The sequence below is a fragment of the Eulemur rufifrons genome, chromosome 7 (genome assembly GCF_041146395.1).
Source record: "Eulemur rufifrons isolate Redbay chromosome 7, OSU_ERuf_1, whole genome shotgun sequence".
Lineage (NCBI taxonomy): Eukaryota > Metazoa > Chordata > Mammalia > Primates > Lemuridae > Eulemur > Eulemur rufifrons.
The window spans coordinates 87,984,291-87,999,184 of NC_090989.1; the positions used below are offsets into that span (position 1 = coordinate 87,984,291).

The following is a 14,894-nucleotide window of genomic DNA, read 5'->3' on the forward strand; positions in this document are numbered from 1 at the left end:
TAGTGCTCTGTTATTTTGGAAATATAACTTATCAAAATTTGTGTTAATGTTTTATTTTTTTTTAATGTCATTTTTCCTCACTCACTGTGAGGTCCAGAAAAGAAGAATTGAGTCTGAATTTTTCAACATTGGGCCCACCAACTACTAGAAGCCTATAGTGGGAATGTGTGTGGAATTAATGAATGAATTAATGAATAAGTTAAAAGGGTGACTTCTGTTCCAAAAGGAAACAAAATATCTTTTTGTTTATGGTTTGGTTAGTTGCCATCCTTTCAGTACTGGAAATAGTTATTCAATTCTAGTCCCAGAAGAATGCCTTAACTAGGAATGAAGAGTGCTTTTATTATATGTTCTGTGGTCTTATTCCAAATACTGATCTTAATGACTCAAGAAAATCATGAACCACATATTACCGACTTCCTCCCAGAATTTGCTAAAAGACTATTTAAGATAATAAAAAGTACTAATATATCATTTTTAGGACAACTCAGAGCTTAAATGAGGCCATATTAATAACACAGGACCATTAAGAAATAAGGAGGTACCATAATACAGTTTACTGTATTATGATCTCTTATATTTGTCAGTCTCTGGAATAATGCATTCATATTGAATCACACACTTTCAAAGCAGGAATTCAAAACTGCTCTCCATAATGCTATCAATCCCACTATCAAAAAAGAAGGGGATATTAGCAAAATCTCTATGTCACTCTTTGTATAAAAAACAGATTCCTATACTCACCTGAGTCAGCCAAGCCTCAGCTGGTCCCTCAATTCTCTATGAGCAAAGTCTGCCTCATATATTGACTGCCAATCTTCTCACTTCAATAAGCTGTAAGTCATGCTTTTTGTATCCATAGCTAAACGTCAACTTTGATCAAGGTCTAGGCCTACCCAAAACATTTTTTAAAATGCAAATTTAATCATGTCACTTACCTGTGTCCTATAATTGTTTCCCATTGTCCGTAGAAGTCCTAAATCTTTAACATGATGCTGCACAGCCTGCTGCCTATGCTTTTAACCTCATTTAATACTGTTAACCCCTTATTCAAAGCATTCCAGCTGGGTTTGCTCAGCCCCTTCTGCATGTCAACCAGACTCTTTTCTGCCTGAAACTCTGCCTCCTTCTCCACTTCATTACTATATCAGACCAACACTTATTGACATCAGTTTAAATTCATTCACAAATATCTTCTGAGCAAATATCATATGCCAGGGACTATCTTAGGCTTTGGAGAGTCAGACAATAATAAAATGAACAATCCTAATACAAACAGAAAATAATTGGGGATTATAAATGTATGCAGAGAATTTTGAAAGGGAGATGACATGCCGTGGTGGCTCTTCTGAGATTGGATGAACATGGATGGTCTCTCTGAGAAGGTCACATTTAAACCAAGATCAGAAGGATATGGAATTACCTTCACAAAGATCTGTGGCAAAGGAAACTGCAAGTTTATACAATCCCTGAAATGAGAGTGAGTTTGCTGTGTATGAAGAACAAAAGACAACACAATAGAGAGGAAGATCATTTTGAGATGAACTAAGAGAAGCAGGCCAGACCATTTCATGCAGGGTTTTGCCAGACAAGGCAGGGAAGGAATTTGAATTTTATTCCACGTAAATAATGGGAAGCTATTGAACAGTGTTAAGCAGCTCACAGATGGTATAATATATGTTTTTTACAAGAAAATATGGTTTGTTTTAATGTAAAGTTTTAGAAAACTTAGAAAAATCAAGTTTTTCTTGACCGTCTGGGTGGGTGGCAAGGCCAGTGCCATCAGTACAGTGCTGTGGTGAGAGACAGATACTGCCTGGGTTAGAATCCTGGCTCCACCCCTCAATGCTGTTTGACCCCGGTGGTTGTAATTTATTAGTTAGCTCTCTACTCATTTGTTTCTGCATTTTTAAAATCTGGAAAATAACAACCCTGCCCCATAGAGTTGTTGTGAGAATTTAATAAGACAATCTATTAATATGTAAATAGTTTTTGGAATATAAATCCTGAATGAATCTGGCTATAATTATTATTGCTGTTGTTGCAATAGTTATTATAACCTCAGTGTGGAAGATAATGAAATAAGAAAGAGAAAATCAACATATTTCAGCTATGTTAAGTTTGAGATATCAGACATCTACATGGAGAGGTCAGTAGGCAGAAGTTCATGAAAGGCTGGAGTTCTGAGGAATTGTCAATCCTGAAGGAACAGGGACTTTGTGAGGTAGAAAGAAATCCTGGGAGATGCCAAGAAACAAGCAGGCCAAGAAGAGACTAGTTGATGACTGCGTCCTGTGCTAGGAAGAGACCACATAAAATAATAACAGAGAAATCACCAATGGAATTGGCAGTCTGGAGGTCCTTGGGAATCTTGACAAAGGCTTTCTCAGTAGAGTATAAGAAATAGAAACCTGAATGTCACCTCCTCAGGGAAATCTTTTCTGACTTTCTGAAATAAGCTAGCTTCCTTATCATTGCACTTGTCATTTCTCTAGCACCTGCATAGGTAATGGTAAAGAAAATTGTCTTAGCACTAAATCATTATGTAAAGCACGTGATTTCTGTAATTATTCATTTATTTTCTATTTTCTCTGATACTAGTAATTTGCTGGGAACAGGGATCACATATATTTTATTTTTCACAATATCCTCAATAACTCTTTGATACATAACATTGCTCAATTTATAGTGAATGAATGAATAAATGGCTGAATGGATAAATGAATCTATATGACCATATCTAAAACACATCTTTTTTTTGTCTTTTAACTAACACTCACACTAATTGACATGCTTACTTTCAGGCTATTTCTAAGTTTTTGTCATAATTAAATAGTTGTTTTTTACTGCAAGCCACCTGAAATCATTTTGGAGGGAGCAGGTATTATAGAATAAAGATAATGGACAGTCTGCATTTCACAGTATCATTACCTATCCAAAGATTTTTTTCTTTCCAGAGGACAAACAATATCTTTACTCCAAGAGCTCCTTTTAGCCCTCAATCTAAAATTGATTACCATCCAGCCCTTATTAAAACCCAGTTGACACAACTGATATTTGAGAAAAGAAATCTATGGACCAAGTTAACCATCCATTGCTCTCAATTGGATTTTAGTTTTATCCTATTACAAGTGAAATCACCAGATATCTTACCTGTATTGCATTTGGTTAGATCTTTGCTGAAATGATGTTATAGAAGTTGTGAGCATTTATTATTATGTGTTTGGTGTTTACAGAAGGTTACTGTAAATAGTCACACACTGAGAATACTTTTACATCTTCTGATTACATGAAGACTATCACCCATTACCTATATTGTTCCATGTTCCAAATAAAAACAGTACAACCCATATAACAAATTTCTCTGTAGTATAGTGTAAGGAAAAAAATTATTTATGTATTTTTTTCTGATTAATATGTATGTTTTTTTATGTGACAATGACATATATGAAATTCAATCCATTATCCGTTTTACTGAATTTATAGAAAACTAGGATACATGTTTATGTTCAATTTTTGTACATATTCAAGGCCTCAGTTTCTATATCCTTTTCTCTATATTAAATATGTTACTATCCAAATTCTATTTTTAGCAACCTATTTATATGTGTACATTTGTCAAAAATTACTTCCACTTTGAGGAGTTAGAAAGGATATGAATAAATAAAAATTTCAAAAAAAGAATGTCATTTTCTCTTCCCTTCAGTTAATCCCCAGGATAATTCATTCTTCATGGTCTTGCTCAAGTAGTACAAATTTCATGAAGACACTTGGACTCCAAGGACAGACTGACTCCCTCTCTTTCTACCTCCCAATAACATCTTTGGATGCATAGTAGAACATTACCCTTGTATAAAATTTAATATTTTATTATATATTACTCTCAAATGCAAGGTCATATTTGAAGTTTTTTGTTTATTTGTTTTTGATTTTGGGGCTTTGAGGGTTTTTAAAATTTTTTTTGTGCCAGACAGAAAGAAAAGCAATGCAAATAATTAAAAAAAAAAAAAAAAACCATTGTATCACTTTTCTTTTTGTCATGAGCATTACATAGACTATAGCAAATCTCCTTGCTTTTATGCTGTCTAGATTCAAATATGAGCATCAATAACTGCATTTTTATTAATCCATTTGCTAGTCTTTGCTTCTTTACTTTTTTTGTTGTTCTGATTATTCCTTTTATGTATCAAGTGACTCTATCCATATAGACCAATTAATAAACACATATTATAAAATATAAAGCAGAATATTAATTATTATTCTTTATTGACTGTTTATTTTTCTTCTCAACTAATTGAAATCTCTTTAAAGATAAAAACCTATATTGTCCTTACTTTTTTATCTCTCATTGAAGGTGTGTAATGCTGAAAAGAAGGGTTATGGATTTGATGACTGACCACATCAAAATTATGTTTGTTTATGTCATTTGATAGTACTCGAAGCATTAATGTTGCACAGTCTAGTTCTTAGAACCAACAAATCTCATTAACAATGTCTAATAGAATAACATAAATGTAGGTGTTCATTAAAATTCATATGCAGTAAAATTAACAAAAGCTTGTTTTAAATGACTTAGCCCCAGATAACATTATAAAGTAAACTAAATATAATTCTTCACAACAAGTAGATGGGCTAGCATATCAAATTATTTTTCCATGGATGTGTGGTGTAAACTTAGATTTCTAAGTAAAATATTTAATTAGATGCTTTCTCAAAAACTTGCTAAATTTCCAGATAAATAACAGTACTTCTGAAATATTTAAAATAATTTTGTTCTAAAATGAATCATATGAGCTAGAATTAAGATATCTGTATTAAGATAAAAGGAATATATTAAATTTCCAGCAGATAGAAATCTTATGTTTGCCCAAGTTAGATCCTCAGAGTGGTATTAAAATTGTTATTTTATTGTACAATTAACTTATAAATTTATTCTAAATTTAGTGGTGGTTGAAACACATTTTAACACTAAATTACTTAATGCATTTTTTGAGATTTGTAAATGTATGATTACTTGAATAGTTTCTATTTTCAAGAATGTTTAGTGCACAATATCTCATCCTACCAGTGAATGATTTATTTTATATTTTCAAATCTTGTCCATAAGAACACAGTTACCCTAGTTAGAATCTGAGTATTTATTATTGATTATTTTTCTCTTTTAATAACACATAAAGCATTTCTCCCTATGTTTCTAAGATGATCATTTTTACTAACCATACACTAAAATACTTTACTAACAATAATTTTAAATACATTTTAAAGGACCATATAACAATGTATTAAATAACAGGTGCTGAAGAAAGCAAATATGGAAAGAGTTTACATCAAAACTGGCTGAGGACAAAGAATGTATACAGTCAGAAGTAAAAAAAAGTTAAACATTCAGTGTATTAAAAAACATAAGACTAAATGAGATGAGGTCACCAGGAGCTCTAAGATGAAACTGAGGAAACGAGATTGGCAAGCAGGGTCCTGTATTCCCTGGCCTTTTTGTCATCCTTATTAGCAGTTTTTCTTATCATCTCTAATAGCATTTCTAGGGGGAGAAATCATACACAATGCAATAATAGTGATAGTCTATGCCACCACTCCAAAGGAAACCACAAAAGAGGGTCTTGGTAGAGGAACTAACTCAGATATGTTACTAGTTTCTTCAGAGCAAAGGTGGAGGTATTTTTTTTCTTGTATGCTGTTCCTACTTTGTAATAAACAAATCATTTTTAAAATATGAAATGCTCTAAACTGGAACTGAGGCTGCTGAGTAGCTGTACTTTATAACTGAAACATTATCACATTTCTACTCATTACCAAAAACAAAAATAAAAACAAAGAACAAAAAAACAAAGCTTTTAAGATTCTCTCCTCTCCCCAATACCTTCTCCCCAACCCCCAGCACTTGGGTTGGCAAATTCAAATCAACAATAATTACATTACCTTTTACAGACATGCTGATTTTTTTGGCCATCGCCTCAGAGTAATAATCCTATAATTAGCCAATTTGTACATTGAATCCCCAAATTCATTTCCTTCACACCAAAATGTCCCAGTCAAAACACAGCTCAGGATTTCCTCTGATGTGGTATTGAATCTTATTTTCCACTAAATTCCCAATATTCACTCAAATTCAAACTAGACAGCTATACTTTTGGATCCCACACCCAAGAACCTTTGGCTTACTTTTTTACTGTAAGACAAATTGGTCACAACAACACCTCAAAACTCTATAGTTTTTATTGTTGTAGTTCTGTTGGATGGACTGTTGATCTGGTTGTAGTGTATCACTCACGCAAAGTGTGCTGAAACAAATGTTCTGATAATTCTTTTCCATAAATTAATTCATGCAAATACAATTTCATAAGACCCAACACATATTTTAGTGATCAGAATACATCTCTTCTAGAACTAATGTCCTAATATGTACCTAAAAATGCTTTACTAACAGAGTTTTGTACTTTGTCATGTTGAGAAGTCTATAAAGGACAGCCTTGGGCTGATTATGAGTGATATGTCTAAGAGGAAAAAAAGAGCCACATTAAAGTTTAAATCCTAGATTGCAGTAGAGAAAGAACAAATATTTAACACTGGGAAAAATCATCCTTCATCAACATCAACACTGTCTGCCATTATACACACCAAGCAATTGATTGAGTACTTCATATATTAGCTGAGCAATCCGTTGCCCTGCAGTGCAGTCCTTCACAGTGTGGCATTTAAAGAAGAGATATTGGATGATGTCAATTGCTCACCACTTCTGAATACATCAGAAATGAAATGGGCAAAGTTTATGTTAATATAATAGCAAAGTTCATTTTATGAAATCTTGCTTGATATAAATACAACTAATAACAGAAAAAGGCAGCATAACGTGTGGCCACAAGATATTTTTAAATAAAATAAATACATATGACTGACTGAATGCTCAAGTTCTTAAAATCACTGTTATCATAATTTAGCATATAATTTTAAACTTTTCAACCTGCAGATTGGTCACAGCCAAGGACTTTCAACTCAAGAAAGTAGAAAAATATGAAAATAATCAGTAAAAGCAACTGAGCTATAAATAATGCTATAATTAAAATTAAATGCATCAAAAATATTGAAGACTCTCACATTAAAATGTTCCATAAGGAACAAATGACAATAATAAGATTTAAGAATTTTAAGATTTAAGATTTAAAAATTATTATGAAAACTTCTTTATGTATCTTCTAACATATAGAGTTTTTGTTATTGGGAACATACTCAACCATCCCTGCTCACATAAATCATAAGAACAGCAGAAGCAATGAATGACTGGACACTACAGGGGAACTAATGTGTACTTGATCAGTGCTACAGAAATATTTTATACCTACACTGATGCAATATATCAATTATATCATCCACCATCCTCCAAATTTCAAAGTAGCAAAATAGAAAAATGTCAAAAGTTAACCTTCACGTTTGTAAAATATCTTCTTCCCCCAGACATATAAACTTAATCTAACAGAAATTATTTTACCTTTTTAAATATTTTGTGATCAGCACAAACATAGAATTATAATTACATAGGAGTTAGAATAACAATAACATTGAAGAGGAAAAAAACTGATTCTCAACAAGGATAAAATATATGACATTAATAATTATTATAAAAGGAAATATAATACAAATTCCTTTTTCAAAATATTTCAGAGTACAAATGAAAGAGTGAGGTGTCTCTTTGTGTCTAAACAAAATTATAAATTGTACTTCTTTATGTTTATAATATGGAATAAAACTTTGAGAACAATTAAGGTTAAAAAAATCTTTTGTGAATGAATTGTGCTCTTTTAGCAAATTCTTTTAACTAAATACACCATAGATAAAGATGTTTTATTAAACAATGTAGTAATTTTATTTCAGAAATTATGATAATACTATAACAAATAAACATACTGGAATAGCAAGTTTATCTTTTAAAAACTGATTATTACCTAAGACAACATGCCTATCTCAGAATACCTGATAAGTTATTTTGCAAATAATATTTCTCTATGCTTTTCATTAAAATCAAAGATCTCTACTTTGACTTTTAATTTTTTTGGAAAGAGTACACATTATTGAATTGAACTCTGTTACTTTATTAAATCAATGTATTTTTTTTAATTAAATAATTCAATAACAATACATTCAGAGAAAATATTCCTAATTATTATGGAATCAAAAAAAAAAAATAAAAAAAAGCAAAAAGACCTCTACCACAATGGCAAACAATCGTTCCCCAAAGCCAGTCCATATACATATTCTAGAAGAGAATATAAACTTGTTTCTTGAGCTCATGGCAAATCTTAGGAAATTTTAAAGCATTGGAAAAAAGAAATTAGAAGAAGGAAAAATTTGTCCAGAGACTAACTCTTCTTTAGCAAGGCCCTGCCTTTCACAATTTTATAAAGCCAAACCATGAAGCATATTCCATAAAAATGTGAATAATTTCATTAGCTTTTAGTTTCATATTTTAAAACCAATCTTAGCTGTACTTCATCAAGTAATTTATGAACATCTATAGAATTCATTAAAACAATCAAAAATTTTGGTTCAAAGTCAACAAGCATAGAAAAATGAGTGAAGCAAAGCAAAACAGAACAAAAACAAGTCAAAACAAGTCGATCACATATTTCATGGATTAATGGTGAAAAACAAAAAAAGAGACCTCTTACCAAGTACCCCAAGGCGATAGTTGACTGTGATGACGATCACATTGCCATAACTTGCCAAGACACTCCCATCATATAAATTTCCAGTACCTTCCATATATGAGCCACCATGGATATACACCATCACTGGTTTGGGACCCCCACTGTCCCGAATATCTGGAAAACAAATGGTTGGCAATTGTTCTTATCTCCAAAAACACACATAATGAAGCAGAGAATATATTTTCCATTTTAGGGACAAGAGGGCATGATTTTAATATAGCTTTTTAAATTGCTGTTTTTATTAAAGTGTTTCTTAAACAATTTATATTAAGAGCTATTGCAGAAAAGAGCAATATGCATCCATTGTTTTGTATCTAGAGTTTTGTTTATAAACTACAAACCAAATTACAAAATTTAGACAAATTGAAATTAAGTTTGAATGTTAGTGCATTTTCATTCAATCCTGAAGTGACAGTAAAACCGAAAAAAAAAAAAAAAAAAGAATGACAATGACTCTTAGGACCACTTTTTAAAAATGTTATAGATCTCACAAGAAACTTATGAACCATAAACTAAGGATAATGGTATTATCTACATTGTGATTAAAACAATATTTTTTCCATTTTTTATTTACTATAAAGCTTTGTATCAAATGTAATGTGATTACATTAAATCATTTATGCTCCAATTTGTGAACATAATTACAGTATTGTGTTATATATTTCAAGAAGTTTTATTTCACTATTTAAGTAATGTTAGATGTATGTGCAGACAGTAAAGTGATGTCCTCTTATTGCATTTAGGGGAATGTTATTTAAATGATAGTTTTTAGATCCACTCATTCCACCTACTCTTATGTTTTGGGAGAAGAGAACAGACTAAATTATATTTTTTTACCTCTTTGTATAGGCAATATACTCTTCTTATTCCCACTTTGACTCTGTTTTTATCATGCAGGCATGAAACAGGATAGACCTAAGTGTAAAGTACTAAAATTTAGGGTGATATTAAGATGATTTCTACAGCTATGAATTTTAGTCAAATATATTTGCTTTTCTAAGATATTTTCCCCCAATTATGTAATTTTCATAAGGATCTAGAAATAATATATAAAGGAAACATAAGTTAATCAATATTAAGAATGCACTGATATCTATAGAAAAAAGCTAAACTATAAATGGGCAAAAATGGTTTCAATTATATATTATGTAGATTGAAATGTTATATGCATGTGTATATATGACTATAAATATACATAAAAACATTACTATTATGTAATAGTCCTGGATCTTTTATACCCACAATTAAAACAAATTTAGATCAAGTATATTTTTTAATGCCAATATTAGAAAGTGTCATTTAATAATATGGTTTTGTTCCTTTACTTTTGACATTTTTTATCAAACTTAACTCTCCTATGTTTTAAAAATCAAAATACCAGCTTTCAGAATGGACTAATATGATACAATTTCATTGAAAGAACAAAGGTTAATATTTAGAGACTGCTTTATATTACCTATAAAAAATGACTTATGTAAATGCCTCGATTTTTATAATGTAATAATAAAGTGCTTTCTTTAAATGAAAAATTATTTTAGGATAAGGAATTGCGGCTCATATTGATTGTTCAGATATTTAACTTGAGGAAATGGTTCATTGCAGAACTTTTTAAAAGACTATTTTAAATTTGACTTAATACCAGTGTATAAACTAACTTCTATCCCTCACCCTTCCAAGCATGTGCTTGAGAAGAGTGTCTTGTTTTAAAGTAGTGACAGGAGGATACTTTAACATAGAAATCATCCCCTAAAAACAGCTATGTTTAAGAGGGAAACCTAAATTTACTTTCTCCTTGAATCCTTGGGAGAGGTAATGGTATTCACTCATTTGTAAAGATTTGAGGGCTTGTGGAGATGTTAGACTTACACAGAGAAAGTAATCCTTTTGAAATTATTAAACTATGCACCTTAAATGCCTGTGTGCTACATACAGTTTCAGCTTCTTATTTTTCTAGTATGGCTGGCACTGAAGAGGCAATAATAAATTATTAAACTGAAATCATTAACTGACTGTTCACAGCAGACACTGTACTCTGCTAATTGTATGCTTGGAGGTAGCACAGAGGGAGGCAGTTTCAGAATTCTTCTTTAATTAAAATTACATAGAATTACAAAGCACCAACTGTGAACAGTAATGAAATCTTAGTAGAACCATTCTGTTCACCTGGAAAACAATACAGGCACACATTGAGAAGACCTGCCACGTTTTATACCTAATAACAAAATGAAGCGGACATTGTCAGGAAATTCTGAAAATATGACAATAAATTCTAGGAGGTGTTTTGAGTGGTATCTCTTTTTTTCTTTGAAAATTAGACTTGAAAGGATTACTGATAGCTTGGGTTGATCCTAATTACCAGTTTGTCTTTACAAACTTTTCAAAGATTTCAGCCTTGCCTAAGAACTTAATATATTGAGCAGTTCTTTTTCAGAATGTTTTATAAAATTCTAATGCTATGTTCTGAAAAATGCTTTTTTCGCTTGAAGTAACACTGAGGTTAATGTTATAAAAAGTATTGATTACTGAAATAAATAAAATTCTTGGATATAACCACCCTTAATTTGCTAGTAACGTTTGGGAAACTGCATAAACTTTAGAAATTTTCTATTATAGAAAACTTGGAATTCTTTGATAATGTTTTACAGAATGGTCCATCTTAAGGTTTACTTTTTATATTGTTTTATCACAGATTTCTATCTTAGGCTTTATTTTTCTGCATACTTTACAAGTATTTTTGATGTGGATAGTAACTAAAACAGTTTAAATTATAACTATTTACCTCATTTTTAAAAGAACCAGAAACTTTATAAATGAAACTGATAGTCTACCATTGAATACTACCTGCTAATGTCATCATTTTAATAATAATATTGGGGGGCATTTATCATCAGTGCCAATATATCAAATGCACTTTAGTAATTTATGATGAATTTTTTAGAGCCAAGTCATGCCACTAAACCTTGTCTCATATTTAACCACCTATAAATATGGTGGAATGTGTGAGCTACGGATTTTCACCTAACAATTTTTACTTTGCCTAAAAGAGCTGCTACCAATTTTACTTAAATTATGAGAATTCTCTCACAATTTAAACACTAGCTCAATTCCAGTAAAAACTACAAATGTTATTCCATTTATCTAGCAAATCAAAATTAGCTCAAAAAAAAACACCTACATTGGTTTATCAAGCATGTTTATATTTTCTGTTATTTGCAATGTTTTGGAAGTTTTTCTACTTTTTTACTGTAGGTGTTTATTGCTGCAAATTTTCCTCTTAGTACTGCTTTTTCCATATCCCATAGGTTTTGATATGTTGTGATTCTATTTTCATCTGTTTCAAGAAATTTTTAAATTTCCTTCTTTATTTCTTCATTGGCACAACAGCTGTTCAATGTTTTTAAGCTATGTTAGCTAAGCACATAGGCCCCTAAAAAGAGTAGGGGAAAATAAATACTACAATGATTATTATTTTTCTTCTAAATTTTTAAGAAAGTATTTTAATTAAGTTCTTCAAGTTGGAAAAAAATAACAAATTGGAATCTGAGTACACATCTTGATTTTAAGTTTTAGTAGCTCTTTTATTTTTCTGATAAACCAAAATTTTAAGCCAATGTAGCAAGTGTCAGTAGATCTGCAGCAGTTATTGTGGATTTATTTGTGTTTGACAATCAGAGTTTGGAGTAATATTTCCTTTAATGGGCCCTCGTGATTAATTATTAATCATATAACTAACTCCTTAAATATATTTATTGGTTTCTCTCTTCTTAAAGGACCCTTGAAGTTTTTGATCATATTTTAGAATTTTGGGATTTAACAATTTTAAAATTATGAAACATTATCTCAATTCTTATTCTGATATACAAAAATATATTTCAAGGCATACTTTTGTGCCCCCTAGTTATTTTCATGGACCTCAAGTTATTCAGAACCGGCAAAAGAATATAGAAGTGTTGGATGAATTTTTGCTTATTAAACTGCACTTAGAAGAATTAAAGGTACATCTTTAGTTAATAAATATACAAAATCTTCAAGGCAATTTTTATAAAGCTCCATGTAGGATATAAAATTGCATTTAAAAATAAAAATGTTAATATTTAAATATTCTTAGCACAATTTAAACAATTTTTAAATATCTCAAATTTCCAAAATAAATTGATAGGAATCTGGGATGTTGTTTGAACCATTTTTATCACTTCAGATTAGATTTTTTTAAAGTATAGAAATAGCCCATAAAGTATACAGTTCTTTCATTTATTGAAAAACACAAATGAAAAATGGTACAATTGTGTTTGCCCTAATTATGGCAAAAGAATAATGGTAGGGGCACAAACAAGAATTAGAAATGAAGAATCGTGCTCCACAGAGAAGAGAGACTTCCACTAAGTTAAGTGAATAAGGGGCAAGTGCCAACCAGTGTGGCAGGTAGCTTCCCAATGCAGGGGCTGAGACAGGGACCTGGAAATCAGGCACAGGTGTAGAACTATTGGAAAATGAGAATTTCATATACATGATCAGATAACCTGACTTCTTACTGAAGTAAAAGAATTAGTTTATCAAGTAGTTTATTCATTGCTTTAAGGTCAAGTGATATTGATTCAACATTTGGAACAATTTAAATGTGAAAATTGGACACAGTTTTTAACTCACACCCACATCTACAAACTAATTGTAAAAGGAATTGAATAAAAGATGCTCAGACTTTTCTGCAAAAGTATTTTTTTCCTGTAGGATATTTGAATTCATCTTTCTTGTCTTCAAAACAATTATACCAAACAGGATAGAGGAATAAACCAAAGTGGAATTGACTGCTGTGGCATTCTACACTTTTGAGCTTTTAAAAATATTTATTGATTTAATAACTCTTGTGACTAAGTGGCTTAGTTTGAATACTACCTGCCAATTTAAATACAGGTTTAGGATATTTTAAATGGCTATTTAAAAATGTTAAATGTGCTTCAAAATAGCTCTACAAAATAGATTCACATTAACATCCCTGAACTATGTTCGCTGAAAGGTGTCTATTCTAAACATGTAAATGTCTTACTTAATGCTGCTCTACCCAAAAAAAAAAAAAAATCATATAATAAACAATCAAAATATTTTTAAAATAGGAAAGTAATGTATACTAACCTTGTGACTACATTGGGAACATCTGAAGTTTACAAAGGTACACACTAAAAAGTCCTGTATACGTTAAGTGTTTAGATAACAAATATCTAGGAGTTAAGGATTTTCAAAGTGTTCAACAAATTCCAAAGCCTGAAAGTGGAAGCAGTCTTCTATAGAGCTTTGGGAACAGTAAACCATGTCCTGCAAAGTCAATAAATGTCCTGAATGTTTGAATATATCAGATTTCCCACATGTTAAAAAAAAAATCACAATTTGCATTTTGGTACTATATCTAGTTTTAGCTATTTAACATTCAAATTAATAACTCTTGGGCAGCTATAATGAATTATTAATATTTCAATATTAATGACTGCTTTGTGTTTAATCTTTATTCCACTGCTGGAGTTCATGGTAAATGAATCTTTAATCAAATGTCATAAATTTCATTTAATCAAAATAATTCTTATATGTTGTAAAATACAGTTTTTAGGCTTTCAATACCTCACCTCTGCAATTTCATTTTCTATTGTGAAAGAGTTTATTAAATATATATGTCAATGCAAAAAATGCAAATTATTTAGTAAAGATTCATTTATTCATAGTTCCCTTGTAACTCATGAAACTAGTACTTCTATGGACGTGCTGTTGATTATTTCATTTTGGAAACCCTTTCTTGCCATATTATTAATATCGTCATGAGGTTTAATTTCTAGGTTTCTGACAATGTACTATTAAACCTGGGATTATATTGGTCACCTCTATAAGAGTTTTGACTAGGATAGCATTTAAGAAAAAGAAAGAAAAAAAAGCAAAAAGCAAGTCCTAAAGGGAACCAAGAATGAATTGGCCTCTTTAGACACTCAGTTTAATATCAACTAAGATCGAGTGGAATGAGAAATATCATCTCAATGGAGTGAGTACTTAGGTTTACAGAGTAAATCAGAATTACATATCATAAGAAAGTTGGAAAGAGAAAACAATTTTGATATTAATGAAGTAGTAAATATTTTATTGCTTATATATAATTGTCAAAACTTTGAAAATAAGAATATTTTGTTTGCCAAT

The 14,894-nt window shown here is 30.6% G+C and overlaps 1 protein-coding gene across 6 annotated transcripts in view; it reads right to left on the minus strand.

Annotated features, from left to right (window-relative positions):
• Positions 1 to 14,894, minus strand: part of NLGN1 (neuroligin 1) — a 666,223-nt gene that overhangs the window by 446,475 nt on the left and 204,854 nt on the right. For all 6 annotated transcript variants that reach the window (XM_069472923.1, XM_069472922.1, XM_069472920.1 and 3 more), the window contains one exon: positions 8,682 to 8,834. In XM_069472923.1, the coding sequence (XP_069329024.1) occupies positions 8,682 to 8,834 (153 nt within the window). The remainder of the gene's footprint in view (positions 1 to 8,681; positions 8,835 to 14,894) is intronic.